This window comes from Jaculus jaculus, chromosome 3 (genome assembly GCF_020740685.1).
Source record: "Jaculus jaculus isolate mJacJac1 chromosome 3, mJacJac1.mat.Y.cur, whole genome shotgun sequence".
Taxonomy (NCBI): Eukaryota; Metazoa; Chordata; class Mammalia; order Rodentia; family Dipodidae; genus Jaculus; species Jaculus jaculus.
This window is the reverse complement of record NC_059104.1, coordinates 159,106,080-159,120,374: the sequence shown is the minus strand read 5'-3', so window position 1 is coordinate 159,120,374 and position 14,295 is coordinate 159,106,080. Positions and strand designations below refer to the sequence as shown.

At 37.2% G+C, this 14,295-nt stretch overlaps 1 protein-coding gene across 17 annotated transcripts in view; it reads right to left on the bottom strand.

The window, feature by feature from the left end:
* Dlg2 (discs large MAGUK scaffold protein 2) overlaps positions 1-14,295 on the bottom strand; it is a 1,944,997-nt gene that overhangs the window by 888,596 nt on the left and 1,042,106 nt on the right. The window contains exon 1 of one of the 17 annotated variants that reach the window (XM_045145587.1): positions 4,940-5,498. The exons of 15 other annotated variants lie outside the window; for them this stretch is intronic. In XM_045145587.1, the coding sequence (XP_045001522.1) occupies positions 4,940-5,017 (78 nt within the window). In that variant the 5' untranslated portion in view covers positions 5,018-5,498. Of the gene's footprint in view, positions 1-4,939; positions 5,499-14,295 lie in introns of those variants that run through there. One more of the 17 variants, XM_045145588.1, reaches the window with a different exon arrangement.

Below are 14,295 nucleotides of genomic sequence, written 5' to 3'. Positions count from 1 at the left end.
TGCTAGGCTGTAGCCAGGTAGCTAGCTGAACAAGTCAAGCAAAATTCTAGAAGCTAAAGAAATATGAGTCACTTAAGGATTTAGATGTTAATCATAATCCTAGATTTGGGTGTTTGTGGGAGCTAAGAGGAGACCAAACTAAGATGGGTCTAGGAGATCGTAGTAATGGGTATGCCCTTTATCATGATGACATCTATTGTTCACCATAGATCTACTTAAACTGCGACAGTACTTCCATTTGACAGATTAAAAAACTGAGGTTAGATAAGCTAATGCTGGCTTTGGGCTGCAATGCAAGAAGTATAACTACTTTATCTAGCTCCTTACACTAAGTCCATTTTTTTTTTTTTGTATTATACCTGGATTGCCAAGGGCATTCTCCCTGTAAGTGCACTGATAAGTTACCCTTTCTTTCAACGTATAGTAAATTAATGAGTTTAGATGAGACGTAAGGCAGTTCTAGTGAGTTAGCATTTAGACAAAATTTCCAAGTTAAATATGGTTCGATGTCAAGACATGGGAACTCAGTTATAGCATTTCTAGGTTGTAAATCACCATCAAGCTCATTCACAGTTACATCTATTAGATGAAGATTATTGATACTAGCCTTTCCTAGATGCACTATTCATTGTTCACACTTAAGAGAAATAAAAGCCTAAAATAAAAACAAGCACAAAGGAAAGGAAAGAGGAGGCTGCTAAAAAGAGAACTACACTTCACATCTTCAAGGGCTTTAGTATTCTTGCATATTACTATATCACCAAAACTTAAATTTTCACTGTACCTTAAAGCTTCTTTAGCTAGTAATTTAGAGTGATGCAGTCTGAAGGTAGACTAAATTAAGTAATTAAAGGTGAAATGCAACAACAGGCATAAAAGCTAAATACTAATTTCTGAATTAATTACAAAGGATTACAGAAAAGACTTTTTAGTGAAAGTTCACTATAGTAGCCAAGCTTGCTCACTTTCATATGAGCAATTTTAAAATAATTTTGTTCATAGAATGTGTTGGTGTAAATGAACTGTCTTTACAATGAAAGAATAATAGCAATTTCCTTTTAATTTTCAGAAAAAAAGATAGCAATGTGAATTGTTTAACATTTTGGCTCACTCATAAAGGAAATCACATTTATAATTGCCTAAAATTTGGGCTTGTCTTCTTTTTAAAGTTTTTATTGATTTCTTTTTGTGTGTGAGAGCATAGACAGAAAGAAAATGAGTTGGCATGCCAGGACCTCTTGTCACTGCAAATGAACTCCAGATTCATGTAACCCTTTGTGTATCTGGTTTTACTTGGGCACTGTGGAATTGAACCCAAGTCAGCAGGCTTTGCAAGCAGACCTTCTACCACTGAGCCATCTCTCCAGCCCAATGGTCTTCATGATGAAAGCTATCTTTAGATTACATAGGAAAGACCAGTGAGTATAAAAACCAATTTTGGATCATAAATATATGATAGTTACAAGCTACTTAATGAGAATAATAGATGTCAATGTAATATATTGCTGCATTAATACAACCAGAGAAGGCAAAGAATATGCCATCATGAACAGAGGAATAAGCATCTCTGTAGTCAAGGTAACTTGGGTACAGCCTTATCTGAAACAACACAGCAGAGTTACACCAACAGAAACTGTGGAAAACTCATGACTGCTATTTCAATACAAAAGAGAGGAACAAGATAAGAAGGGATGGTTAGCCTAGATAAAACTATATTAGGAGAGTCTAGAGAATTTTCACGAGATGGCAGAGAGTGCTAAAGACTCAAGGATACACTATTGAAATAGCTTGGGTTGCCTTGGGTTCATATCTTAGCACTGATCATTACTAATACTCCTGTGACCTTGGCCTAGCTAACCTCCTCTATAGGATTCAAGAAAAATAACATATTTAGTAGAATTACCATGAAGATGAAATTCAATCTTACACATAAAGCAGTTGGCTGATGAACAATGTGTGTGTGTGTGAACAAAAATCTAAGGGTAAGATTATTATTGTTGTGATCATTATTGTGTACAACACACAATGCTATTAAGCTGAACTGGCATTAGCTAAGGGAAAACAGTGGACCTGGCATCCAGAAATACCAAAAACAAGGCATACTGTGTGGTTAGGATGACATTTATGTTTGCCCACTCCTAATTAGCTCTTCAATTAATCCCAGTCTTCAGGAAAATACTTCTCAGAACATATCTGAATGTTAAAATAGGGCTATAACGGGTACAGATTGGCTTAATTAAGTAGGAAAGGAAAAATAAACATTTATAAAATACACAAAAAGAAGAGTTTATGACATGCATTTATCATCTCAAATGATCTGAATGTATAAATGGTTTTCACAAGAAAATATACTAGTCACTTATGAAATAAATTCAATATATATTCATTTTATATACTTTCCTCCATTTGGTGATAAAACATGCCAACATATCTTTAGAAGCAATTCACAGCCCCTGAAACTGTTTACTACTATTTGACCTCTATTGTTCTAGTATTATTTTTTGTAAATCAATTCATCCAGTGACATTATTTATTAACTTCTTTCTCAAAGTATGTTATTAATTTTTTAGATAAAAGTACTAATTCACAGTATTTGGGTTAAACAAGTCATGTGATATAATGAGGTATACAGAACAAATAAACTGTTTCCATTCACCAAATATTTGGCTGAGGGCCTAGGTTTTTTCAAGGGGCATACTTTTATTTTTTTTTTTCTAGAAATACAAACTTCATTAAAAAAATTATGTAATTTAGCCTGGTGTGGTGGCACACAACTTTAATCCCAGCACTTGGGAGGCAGGGGTAGGAGGACCAATGTGAGTTCGAGGCCACCCTGAGACTATATAGTGAATTCTAGGTTATCCTGAGCTAGAATGAGACCTTACCTCAACCCCCCCCCCCAAAAAGGATATAATTTTCATGATGGATATTATCACCCAGTGTTCAAAATTAGCTCCTTGCAGCTCTAAGCCCCCTTGGCTAGCACAGGGCATTATAGTTAATATCTTTCTCATTGATCTCATCATTCTAATAGCAAAACTTCTGTTCTTTCATGCTGATTTCCTGATATGAATGCTTCTTACTCTTTGAGTGACATAAATAATCAAGACCCTTTAGTCTTACATTCTAAGCATTATCCAGGACAGAAATGAAGGACAGATTCTGATGTCCCTTGCTGGTTCTGTCCCACACCAAAGAAGCCGAGTCCATGTTACATCACTATACTGACACCTTATGAAGTCCATTATACCAAATATCATCCAACTGCTAGCTGCTACCTTCAAGCCCAACCCTGAATTAAGTGGTGCTGGAAGCTTTTGTAATCACAACTTTTCTTTGGCTACTAATTTGCCAGAAGCCATTATATCTCAATGCCTTTCAGAGCTCTTTGTGGCCCGACAGTCTTGTCATCGATTACAACCTACACACACACACACACACACACACACACACACACTCTTAGGAGTAAACACTTTTTCAATGTGCTTTCATACAAAACCAATTAGTTCTTCAGATTTCTGATGAATTGATTCCCTTAAAAATTATTTTAGAAACAATCAATAAATCGAACAAACAACCCCAAACCAACTGTTCAGTATAGATGATACTAGAACATGGTAGGTCGCAATACTGTTATTCATGGTATACAGAATGAGGGAAAGGGCCAATTTTATCCTTGTCCTTGTTTCCCTCTTCTCCAGCAGAGGGTCAATAAATACCAAGCTGGTTATCAGTTGGCAACTCTCTGAGATGGACAATGTGAAAGGCTACAGCCTTAATGTCAGAACCACACTGGTATTTTCTCATCAGACAGTACTAGCATATCTTGGCTTATCACTGCATTCTGCTGTATTTATCACTGTTTCATTTTGAATGAAGGAACAGCAAGTTAAAGCTAAGGCATCCATGTAGTTGAGCAAAAGAACTGTACCACAGACACATAGAGATGTCCTGGATCAATCTCAAGAGTATATGTCAGGCAGAAAGAGTGCAGGCTAAAGATCACAGCCTCAGAGTTATATGTATGCTCTTAGCTCCACAAGATCTTCTGGCCTTTGGAAGTTTCTCCAATACCTATGAAATTTAAGATACTGATTTCCCAATATGAGTTTGGCCAGTGCTGTAGAAAGTACTGGAATAAAAATGAAGGGGTAAATCCTCATCTTCTGTTATACTCATCTGTAATGGGCCTTTCCCCTTACAGGCCATTTTAATTTCTTAGAGAAACATAACTACTGAGGTAAATCTATACAGAGATTATCTGAAAACAACTATCCATCCTTAAAAAAAAAAAAAAAAGAAAGAAAAGAAATGCAAAGCCACACTCTGTAGATGACCACCTGGTTATAAATATCATTCTTGCTCATGGAAAACACTTGTGAAATGATTTTGTTGAAACATTTTACATATATATATATATATATATATATATATATATATATATATATATATTCTCAAGCACTGGACGTCTTGTGAGTTTGTTGATAGTCTCCTAGGACACAGGCCAGAACACATGTACCAGAGGCAGCACAGGGATGTATAATGCTCTGTCAGAATCAAAGATCACAGTAATAAAATAATACGGTGCAGCAACAAGTTTACTAGAGAGCTCCCGAATTGCAGCTGGCAGACTGCTCCCATCCTATTCAATTTAAAGAAATACTAAATCTCAGTGGAGACACTCAACTGATTTCGCCAAACGTTTCGGATAGCCACCTCGGATCCTGTTTAACCCTAAATGCTACCCTCTCCCTCTCCAGGTAGGCTCTAAGAGTTACCCCTTCCTAAGTGGCGTGGACCACATTCTCAAGGAGAGATGGGGTCTCGTCCCCAGGGAATAAAGAAAAACCATGCCTGTACTCAGATCAGAAACCTCCTAGCAGACACACTTGGCACATTGCTAAGGCTATCTCCATCCCGACTCATTCCCATCCCGTACCTTCTCTGATTTCGCCTTCCTGGCATTGTGCACGAACCTGCGACCCAGCTTCTTGGCGTACCAGATGGAGGCAAACATAGCGATGCGGGTGGAGATTCACAACGAAGCGGAGGAGGCACGATCCGCTTCCCACCTCGGCTCCAGGCGAGCCGAGCCCGAGCCGGAGGAATGGGAATCGGGCTGGAGCTGTCAATTGCAGGCTGTTGCTTTCTGGGCTCCTCTCATGCTGCTTTGCCAGGGAGAGGGTGGGAGGAGGGAGGGGTTGAGGGGAAAGGCTGTCCCCGTCCTGTTTGGCCAGTCTGCAGGTACATTTACATGCTGCCAGCAGGAGGTCTGGGAGAGGCAGCGCAAGCTTTGGAGCCGGCTCACTCGCACACATCCACTTGGCTAAGTCTCCGTCTGCGGTTCTTCCGCACCGGGGCCACCAAACTCCGTGTGTGTGCGGAGGAAGAAGGAAGCCGCAGTCAAACTCGGCAGAGCCCGCTCACCTTCAGCGCTGGGCTCTCGCTCAGAGAAAATTCCACGCGCTGCGCTTCCGCGTCTTGACCGTACGTGCTGGCGGCAGTGGCCACGTAGAGGCAGAGCCACACACAGCCTCACAGGTCAATCAGCCAAGATAAGAGCCCGTGGACACCACGGAGAGGCCGGGCACCGAGGCTCTGACCCTGCAGGCACAAGCAGGTAACCCTGGAGCCTAAATTCCGCACAGGTCCTCCGAGATGACCGCTGGGATGGCGGGAACGTGACATCCTTGCCTTCCCCATCCCCGGTCCCTTTCGAACAAGGAAAGTTACATCTCTGCCCACAGCTTGAGAGAGAGGCACACTATTTCTTTAGAATCTGACCGACGACAAAGGGCAAAGAGAGCAGGATGGAGCTCCCTTCCCAATGCCTCAACAGAGGTCCTTAGTCACTTGTCCAAATTCGTTTTTACCTCTCAAATGATTGAATACACAGATTTTCAGCCTGGGGAACTTAAGTATGCAAAGTACCTTAAAGCTACATCGAAACTAAAATAGAAACATTTACCCTTTCTTCTCGTGCTCCCTCCTTTCCTTCCCTCCCTCCTTTCCTTCTTTGCTCCCACCCTCCTTTTCTCCTTCCTCCTCCCTCTTCCCCTACTTTCCTACCATCCTTTCTTTATTCTCCCTCCTTTCCTCTTTCTTCCTTCCCTCCCTCCTTCCTTCCCTCTTTCTCAGGCTTTCTTGCAGTAACTTCCAATACTAAAGGGGCAAGTGCACTTTTAAGGTAAAATAACTGAAGAAACAGGTACTTTGTCCAGTGAAATATAATACCTTAGCCATTTTGCAATTGTAAAAGGATTAAAAAAAAACAAAAAACGGTTCACGTTAAGCAAGGGGAGCCTACCTTCCATGACAGCCAATAAGACTCCACCCAGGAAAGCTTTCCTAGCAGATCTGACAGAACTATGAGCACACATGGGTCACGGGGTCAACAGGGTTTTAGATACTTGGAAGAGAACTTACTTCTCTGAACAAAGTCACTTCCATCAGGAGGTTTGGATGAGGTGGCTAGGGTCTATCTCTCAAAAAGTTTGGATTTGAAGTCGATGGAGAAGCACATTTTAAAGTGTATTAGATGTCTCAGCGGCAAGTGGAGGTAGAGGAGGCAGCGCGGGGTAGATTGGTCTTTAGCCCTCTGATGACATGGCCCATGTCACTCACTACTTGTGTTTGGAGCACTTCTTAGTATCTATCCCATGAGGATTTGCTGAGGAAATAAATATAAGATCTGGCTTCTGACCTTAAGTTTGTTTCTAACCTGTTCCTTTATTCTTTATGCATAAATTAAGAGAACTAGGTAGATGGTTTTTAGAATGCTTTCCTATGTCAAGAGCCTATGATTCTAATGGTGGGTACTCACGTGAGATCTTAAGGGATATCTCTACTGTTCACCAGAATCACCAACTGTGGTGAAGTGATTCAGTGTTCTGAAAAGCCAGCAATGACACCCTGGGTATAACCCAGCACCTTCTACCTTCTTTGATAAGTCTGGCTGCCACCCAGGGTTTGGTTTTCCACAGAGACTACTTCGGGTCTTTGTTCTCACTCTCTGCCTGAGCTACTTCCTTTCAATGTCCTTTTGACACTCTTAGACAACCTGTGTGCAAATTCTCCACATAAAACCCTGTACTTCTTGGAGGAAAAGTACCCTAGGAATACAATAAATAAATACACGATAACTCCTGCTTGGGCTTCAAAGAGCTTCTCAGCAAGGCCACAGTTTACCCTATTGTACTTTGTTGCTAAAGGTACTCATTATTTCTGCACACAGTTGGTCCAAGGCATTTTGTTGCTCAGAGACTATTCAATTATAGACCAAAATAAAGTATGTAAAAGAATGAAAAGAAAAATTCTTTTTAAATCAAGATGGTATTTCAATATTTGAAGACAGATCAGTCAACAAAGAGATATGACAAGAAAATACTCAACTTTCAAACCACTGATGAAATTTTGCAGTATCTTCATAAATGTAAAATTTCCTATATCATAAAGGCTGGAGCCAGGAGATATTTTTGATTGTTTGGTCATTATGTTTGCTGATTTTGTCCTTTTCACACACTTGAGTAAAAGACTTAATTCTCTTGTCAAGGATGGGACTCTTTAGAAAAATATATGTAGCTTACCAAATGAGACTTAACTGAATAACAGTAACTATTGTCTCATCAGCAGGCAACTGGAGGTAGAGAAGACAGTGATGACTACAACACTGATTGTTGAGGTATATGCTTGTATTATGAAAATGCATAGGTAAGTGTAGATATTCAAACTATAATTGTAATGTGCATATAACAAAGCTGGAAAGTTATAAACTATAAAAACTAGGAGGATTAATAAGAAGACATACATTTTTACCTTTTAAACACAGATACAATGTCAACTGAATGAAGCTATTCCCATGTTTATATAACCACCATCCTCTGGCTGTGGTTGTAAATGTATCTGCTAAAAGGAAGGTGGCAGCTGTCTACAGTTAATTTTAGTTGTCTCTAACCACTGCTCTGCTGATTAAGCTCAATAACTTGTAGCACCTTTGTGTAAGCACACAGATTTCCAGACAGTTTCCATCTGGCCATGATCACTAGCTAAACAGACTCCATTATAGTTTCACTTATATCTTATGCAACTACATTATTTGTCCACAATGTGAGTGATTTTCTTTTATAAAGTTATTCAAATATACCATGCATAATTATTTTTAAAAACAGAGTAAAAAATTAAACCTTACATAGTAACTAAAATCTGTGAACTTGAACAAGTTTGCTTAGTGTTGAAAACAAAGCAAAGGAAATTTATGTTGACATACAAATCAATTGATATTTAAAGTTAAACTCCTGTAAAGATATTTGGTTGGCTATTTACATATTTCCAATACATATTTGATACCCCATGGTTCGCATGTGATCTTAGCCAATTATTAAACAGCAAGTATTCAATATATACTACATAGAATTTGGGAATAAGATTTAACTTCAACTCACAGCAATGCAGAATGTTGACAATAGTTACCTCAGTACATGATAGTAGGGGTAAAAAAGAAAAGCAATTATACTGTACTCAATATACTTTTGTGTTGTGTGTCTTCTATACGAGAATATATGCAAGTCAATCAATTCTATTCTATAAAATTTTATTCAGTATAAAGTTTTCTAAGTTAATAAAATAAAATTTCTCCTTACATGAAGTACTATATATTTGGGAACACAGATATGTCCATAAATAGTTTCAATAGAGAATCATGGAGAAAATCATTGTTCTTTTTTATTTTTTTGGATGAGATATAGCTAATTACAAATGCTAACTAAACAGAAAATGATAGTTAAAACCAGTAAAGATTAGAAGGCCAAGAAACAGCAGAATTTCCCTTCATGCTTCATCCCTACAGGCAATAGGAAAAATGATCACTAGTCATCTTCATGAACATACCTGCAAACCAATGACAACATGTGCCTACTAGCCTAGTCACAAATATATGTGTGTAGTGTGGACAAAAGTGGAAAGAACATTTTTAATTACTGAAAATAATGAGCCCACTGCTTGTAGTAAAAATGGGCTAAACTTTATTCTTCTGCTCTTAACACCATCAGAATGACTTCTTTGATGATTTAAAATATCATTCCTCTTTTCTTTTAAATGTCTAATAATAACAGAATACCAAGTAACATGATACTCATGTATCTACCACGTAGACCTCATACATTTTCATGTTTTGCCACATTCATTTCAGAATACTTTATTAAAAAAAAGAATCCTCAAAATAGAGGCAAAACTCTTTATACAACCTCATTCTATTTTATCTAAAACTAGTGTTCAATAAACATTTTTGTGCCATTGCTTTAGACACATATGATTTTCTTCATTATACTTCAAGTATAATTGATAGAACACAGTATGTGTCCAGGTTTAATTTATTATAAAGTGCCCTCCAGTTTTCATTATCACTTTATAAGAGTCCTGTATTCTAAATGGCAAAGGGGCATCACATAATATGTTACATATTTTTTGGTTTTAATGTGGTATGGGTGTGGGAGGAGGTGAGTATGTATGGCTAGGGGTCCAACATTGGGCTCATGCATTCTAGGCAATGCATCATCTACTGAGCTGTATCCTCATCTCTTCATATGCAATTTTGTAGTTACTGGAGAGACTCACCATCTTGTCACATTTCTTGGCTATTTGGGCTTTCTTCTGTTCGTAGCCTTGGCCCATTTTAAAATAGGGTTCTATTCTTATTGAGTTATGGAAGTACTTTATTACTGGACATTAGTCCTTTGTTAAATATAGTCTTTGATTATAGTAGCTCCCAAGCACTGATTTGTCTTTTATTTCACGTTTAACCATACAAAGCTTTCATAAATATCTAAATGTATTGAAATAGAAAATCATTTATGTTTGCATATTTTGTATCTTAAATATGTTACCCTTTTCTAAATTCAAAAAATTATTTTATTTCTTCTAAACAATTTAAACTTGTGATTTCCCTAAGCATATTTAAGTTGTTTCTTGCTCTTTGAAAGAGGAGATAGGAATGTATTTCCCCTCCATATGCATGGCCAGATGTATTTATTTAGTATTTAAGAATGCTGTTCGTTTTCCTCCCTGGATTGCCACATCCCAAAGTCATATGTCTAGATGATATGTGTGTGTGTATATACAATAATGTTCCAGGCCTTTATGCATATTGGTCCTTAACCATTTGGCAATCTCTCCAGCCCAGCCCATTTCTTTTCATTATTTATTTATTTGAGAGAGTGTCAGATGGGCACTATAGGGCCTCCAGCCATTGAAAATGAACTCCAAATGCATGAACTACCTTGTGCATCTGGCATTACATAGGTATTGAGGAAAGGAACCTTGGTCCTTTGGCTTTGCTGGAAAATACCTTAACACCTTAACCACTAAGCCATTACTCCATCCTAAAGTAATTCTTAATCTGAGTAATTTTTAAAAGTTACAACCATTAGCTCTTTTTGTTATCTTATTGCTCACTTTTAGTATTTTCTCTATTTAAGATTCTCTAACTTTTTTTTTTCATTCTACCTATCCAATTGCTTCATATTACCCCTATTCTTCTACATTGTCCTCTGTATTACATGACTGGTTACATGTGCTACCCAGATCTACTTTTCACTTTCTACTTATTTTAGTCTATTGTGTTTTTCTTTATAACAAAAGTATTTGTGTTTTATTTTTTTCACATGTCTGTTGGTATGATGTATGTATGTGTGAATGATTGTTCATAAGTGTGTGGGGGCAATATGTGGTTGGCCATGCATGTGTGTGCAAGGGTAGCACAGAGATTAATGTTTAGCATTTTACTTCATAGGTCTTCACCTGATTTTACTGAGGCAGAGCCTCTTACCTGAACTCAGAATTTGCCTATTTGGCTGTACCCTTTATCCACTGAGCCAAGTCTCCAGTCTTGATTGTGTATGCATGTGTGTGTGTGTGTGTGTGTGTGTGTGTGTGTGTGTGTGTGTGTTTGGTGATGCTTGTTGCTTATTTTGAGAGGTCTTATCATTTAATCCAGTAGCCCAGCCTGCTTTGAACTCATGGACCACTTACTTGCTTCTTCCTTCTAAGCCTTGGGATTCCAAGCATGTACTACCAGGCTGGACAGCATGTAACAGTATTTATTTGTTAATGAATTCAATTTCTTTTTAAAACTCAGCAGGTCTTTTTATCACAATCTTCTGTTCTTGTATTTTTTTAGTATTTTATTTTTATTTATTTATTTGAAAGAGGGAAAGAGGGAGAAGGAGAAGGAAAGGGGAGAGAGAGAGAGAGAGAGAGAGAGAGAGACAGAGAGAGAATGAATGGGCGTGCCAGGGCTTCCAGCCACTGCAAACAAACTACAGACACACGTGCCACCATGTGCAGCTGGTTTATATGGATCCTGGTGAATCAAACTGAGGTACTTTAGCTTTGCAGGCAAGTGCCTTAATTGCTAAGCCATCTCTCCAGCCCCTGTTCTTATAATTTTTATTCCTCCTTTCATGGGTTTGATTTAAAACATACTTCATTTTCTTTATCAGATATTTTTATTCCCTAATTATCCTGGGGGACTGATCTTGCTGATTCCCTCTAGGAGCTATCCTATCCATAAAAATTATACATATATATATATATATATATATATATATATATATGTATGTATATATATGTATATATATATGTGTGTGTATATATATATATGTATGTTCTCGTTCCACACATAATAGAGCATACTACCTTTTTGCTTTCTGGAATGGTGAATGAAGGTTTTTAGAAGACCATTCATTCAATGAGAATCTTTTCAAAGTTTTATGAAGAACCTCATTATCCCTTTTTTTGGTGAATCTATGATCAAGTGTCTTGTCTGCATGGGTATCAAAAACCCTTCACTCTTATCCCCAAGGACCTTTATCAAGTCCCATCTATACTTGGAATGCCACTGTCAGCTTGATAGCTCAGTCATTGTGACCTAAATATGTACATAAACATATTGGACACAATATGTATAGGTCAAAGTAGCTTACTTCTTAATTTGCCATGAAATCATTAATTTAACTTACACATGAGGCTTTAGCATTTAATGAGCATGTGTGGTGAAATATCAGATGATTTATTGTGAGGTGTTTCATGCAAGACAGTCTAGCACATTACCTAATCCAAGTGACATACAGAAGTCACCATAATATAATAATTACTTAAACTTAGCTGTGAGATGATGACTGCCACTGACTTTGTGACATAAGACAATTTATACTGGCTCTTTAAGATGAGGATGATAACAGAATCAATGACATTTGTTGAAAATAAGGAACAAATGAGATAATACATAAATCTACCTAGAGTACTTCTAGAACGTAGTCTGAGTTCCATAAATCACTTCTATTATTTTTATGCAAAACTATAGCCAAGAAATACAAAATCCACAATGGTACAGATAATGTATGCCTACCATTCTGAAGGATTAAAGAATGATTTTTTTAACCTCTTTTCATATTTGTACTTAATCATCTACCTTGTTAGGAAAGTCTACCTTTATTCTTTTTTCTTCTTTGTTTTTTTTAAATTACACTGGTTAAGAAAATAAAACTTTTTCCAAGAGCTCATTAAAATCTCTCATAAATTTAAAAACTTTCAGTTTCCAAGGATTCTATTTCAGTAGCCTAAAAAAAGATTTTCCAAAGCTTTCTGAATCGTTTCCTTCCCAATCCTTCTCAGAACCTCTATTCATTTTAAAGATCCCTTACGGAAATAAAAACTCAAATGGATCTTGAATTTATACCATAGTTCTGAATCCACATGCTGCGATTTTCCCTACATGGTAAAAGTTAAATTGTGCCACAACTGAGGACATAGACAGACAAGGCATTGAGTACCAAAAGGAATGTAGAGCTGAGCTGGTATAGATGAGGGGCAAAGTGTAAAAATATCAAGTTTGCAGCCAAGAAAGAATGAACATATAATGGAATGCATAAAAAACATTTGACTTTTGGACACAAAAGATACTGCAATAAACAAGGTGATATATTACATTTTTGTGGAAGCAGCTATACCATGCTGAAGGAATAACAGCTCAGGTGAGAATGCTATTTACTGTTTTCAGATATCGGATTTTCATGCATTCCACAACTATGCAGCAGAGGCATTTAAACACTACCCATAGACTTCCAAATGATGAATATTCATGGAGTTCAGTATTTCTATCTCTACATCAGAATTCCTACCATCCATAGGGGGTGGTTATACTAGGAATTTGGAGGCATACTCAGTTTTAGAACTTGGGTAGTATAATTTAGTTCTTTTTCATTTTAATATTTTTATTTCTCTGCAAGCTGAGAGAGAGAGAGAGAGAGAGAGAGAGAGAGAGAGAGAGAGAGAGAGAGATTTGGTGTGCCAGTGACTCTTGACATTGCAAACAAACTCCAGATAAATGCACCACTTTGTGCATCGTGATTTATGTAAGTACTGAGAAACTGAACCTAGGCTGTCAGGTTTTGTAAGCAAGGACCTTTAACTACTGAGCCATCTCTCCAACCTCTGAATAATTGATGTCTAAATTCAGTTTCTGACATTCTTGACTGAGGAATTCATTGGTAAGATGACAATCTTTTAACTTTACTCCCTTTGAGAAAGTTGTAGCTAGGACATATCATCCCTTTCACTATTCACAAAATCATGGTCTCTCTTTGCTATACTGTGTGCACTTAGGTTTTTATATCTTTTGTCTCAGCTGCCTGTGCTCCTACTTCTCTACCTCTCTTTCTGCTCCCCATCAGACTTACCTGATTAGATCTGACACATCTTATCAAACATGGCTCAAGAATTCTCTGTGAGTCCTTTTCAGGTAATCTCTGCATGGAGCTCATTGCTCTCCTCCTATTTCATTTTGCATGTAACACATAAAGCAAATTTAGTTCTTGTTTATTTCTATTTGATAGTCTTGATGTTGTATTTCCTCTAAATGATACTTTATAAATATCATGCCCAAATATTTATTATCATATCTTCAGAGATCAGAATAGTTTGTCTACATAGTACGAATCCAATGAATAGTTTATGTATAATCTAATAGCTATTCATGGATGAATGAAAAAAGGAGTAAATACAGCTTTATAATTCAATCATGGTTTTAGAAGGGGAAAGGAAGGCACTACAGAAACACAAATTCAGCACATATCATTATCCCTCACTCATGTCTTCTTTGCCCCATTCTAACCTTCATACTGATAAAGATAAATCAAAGTCACTGTAAGGACACAAAGTGCTTTGAAAAACATCATTTATAAATGCAAATCACTAACACTTGTTAATATGTGGCCTACAAGATGTCAAACTTTTCATATT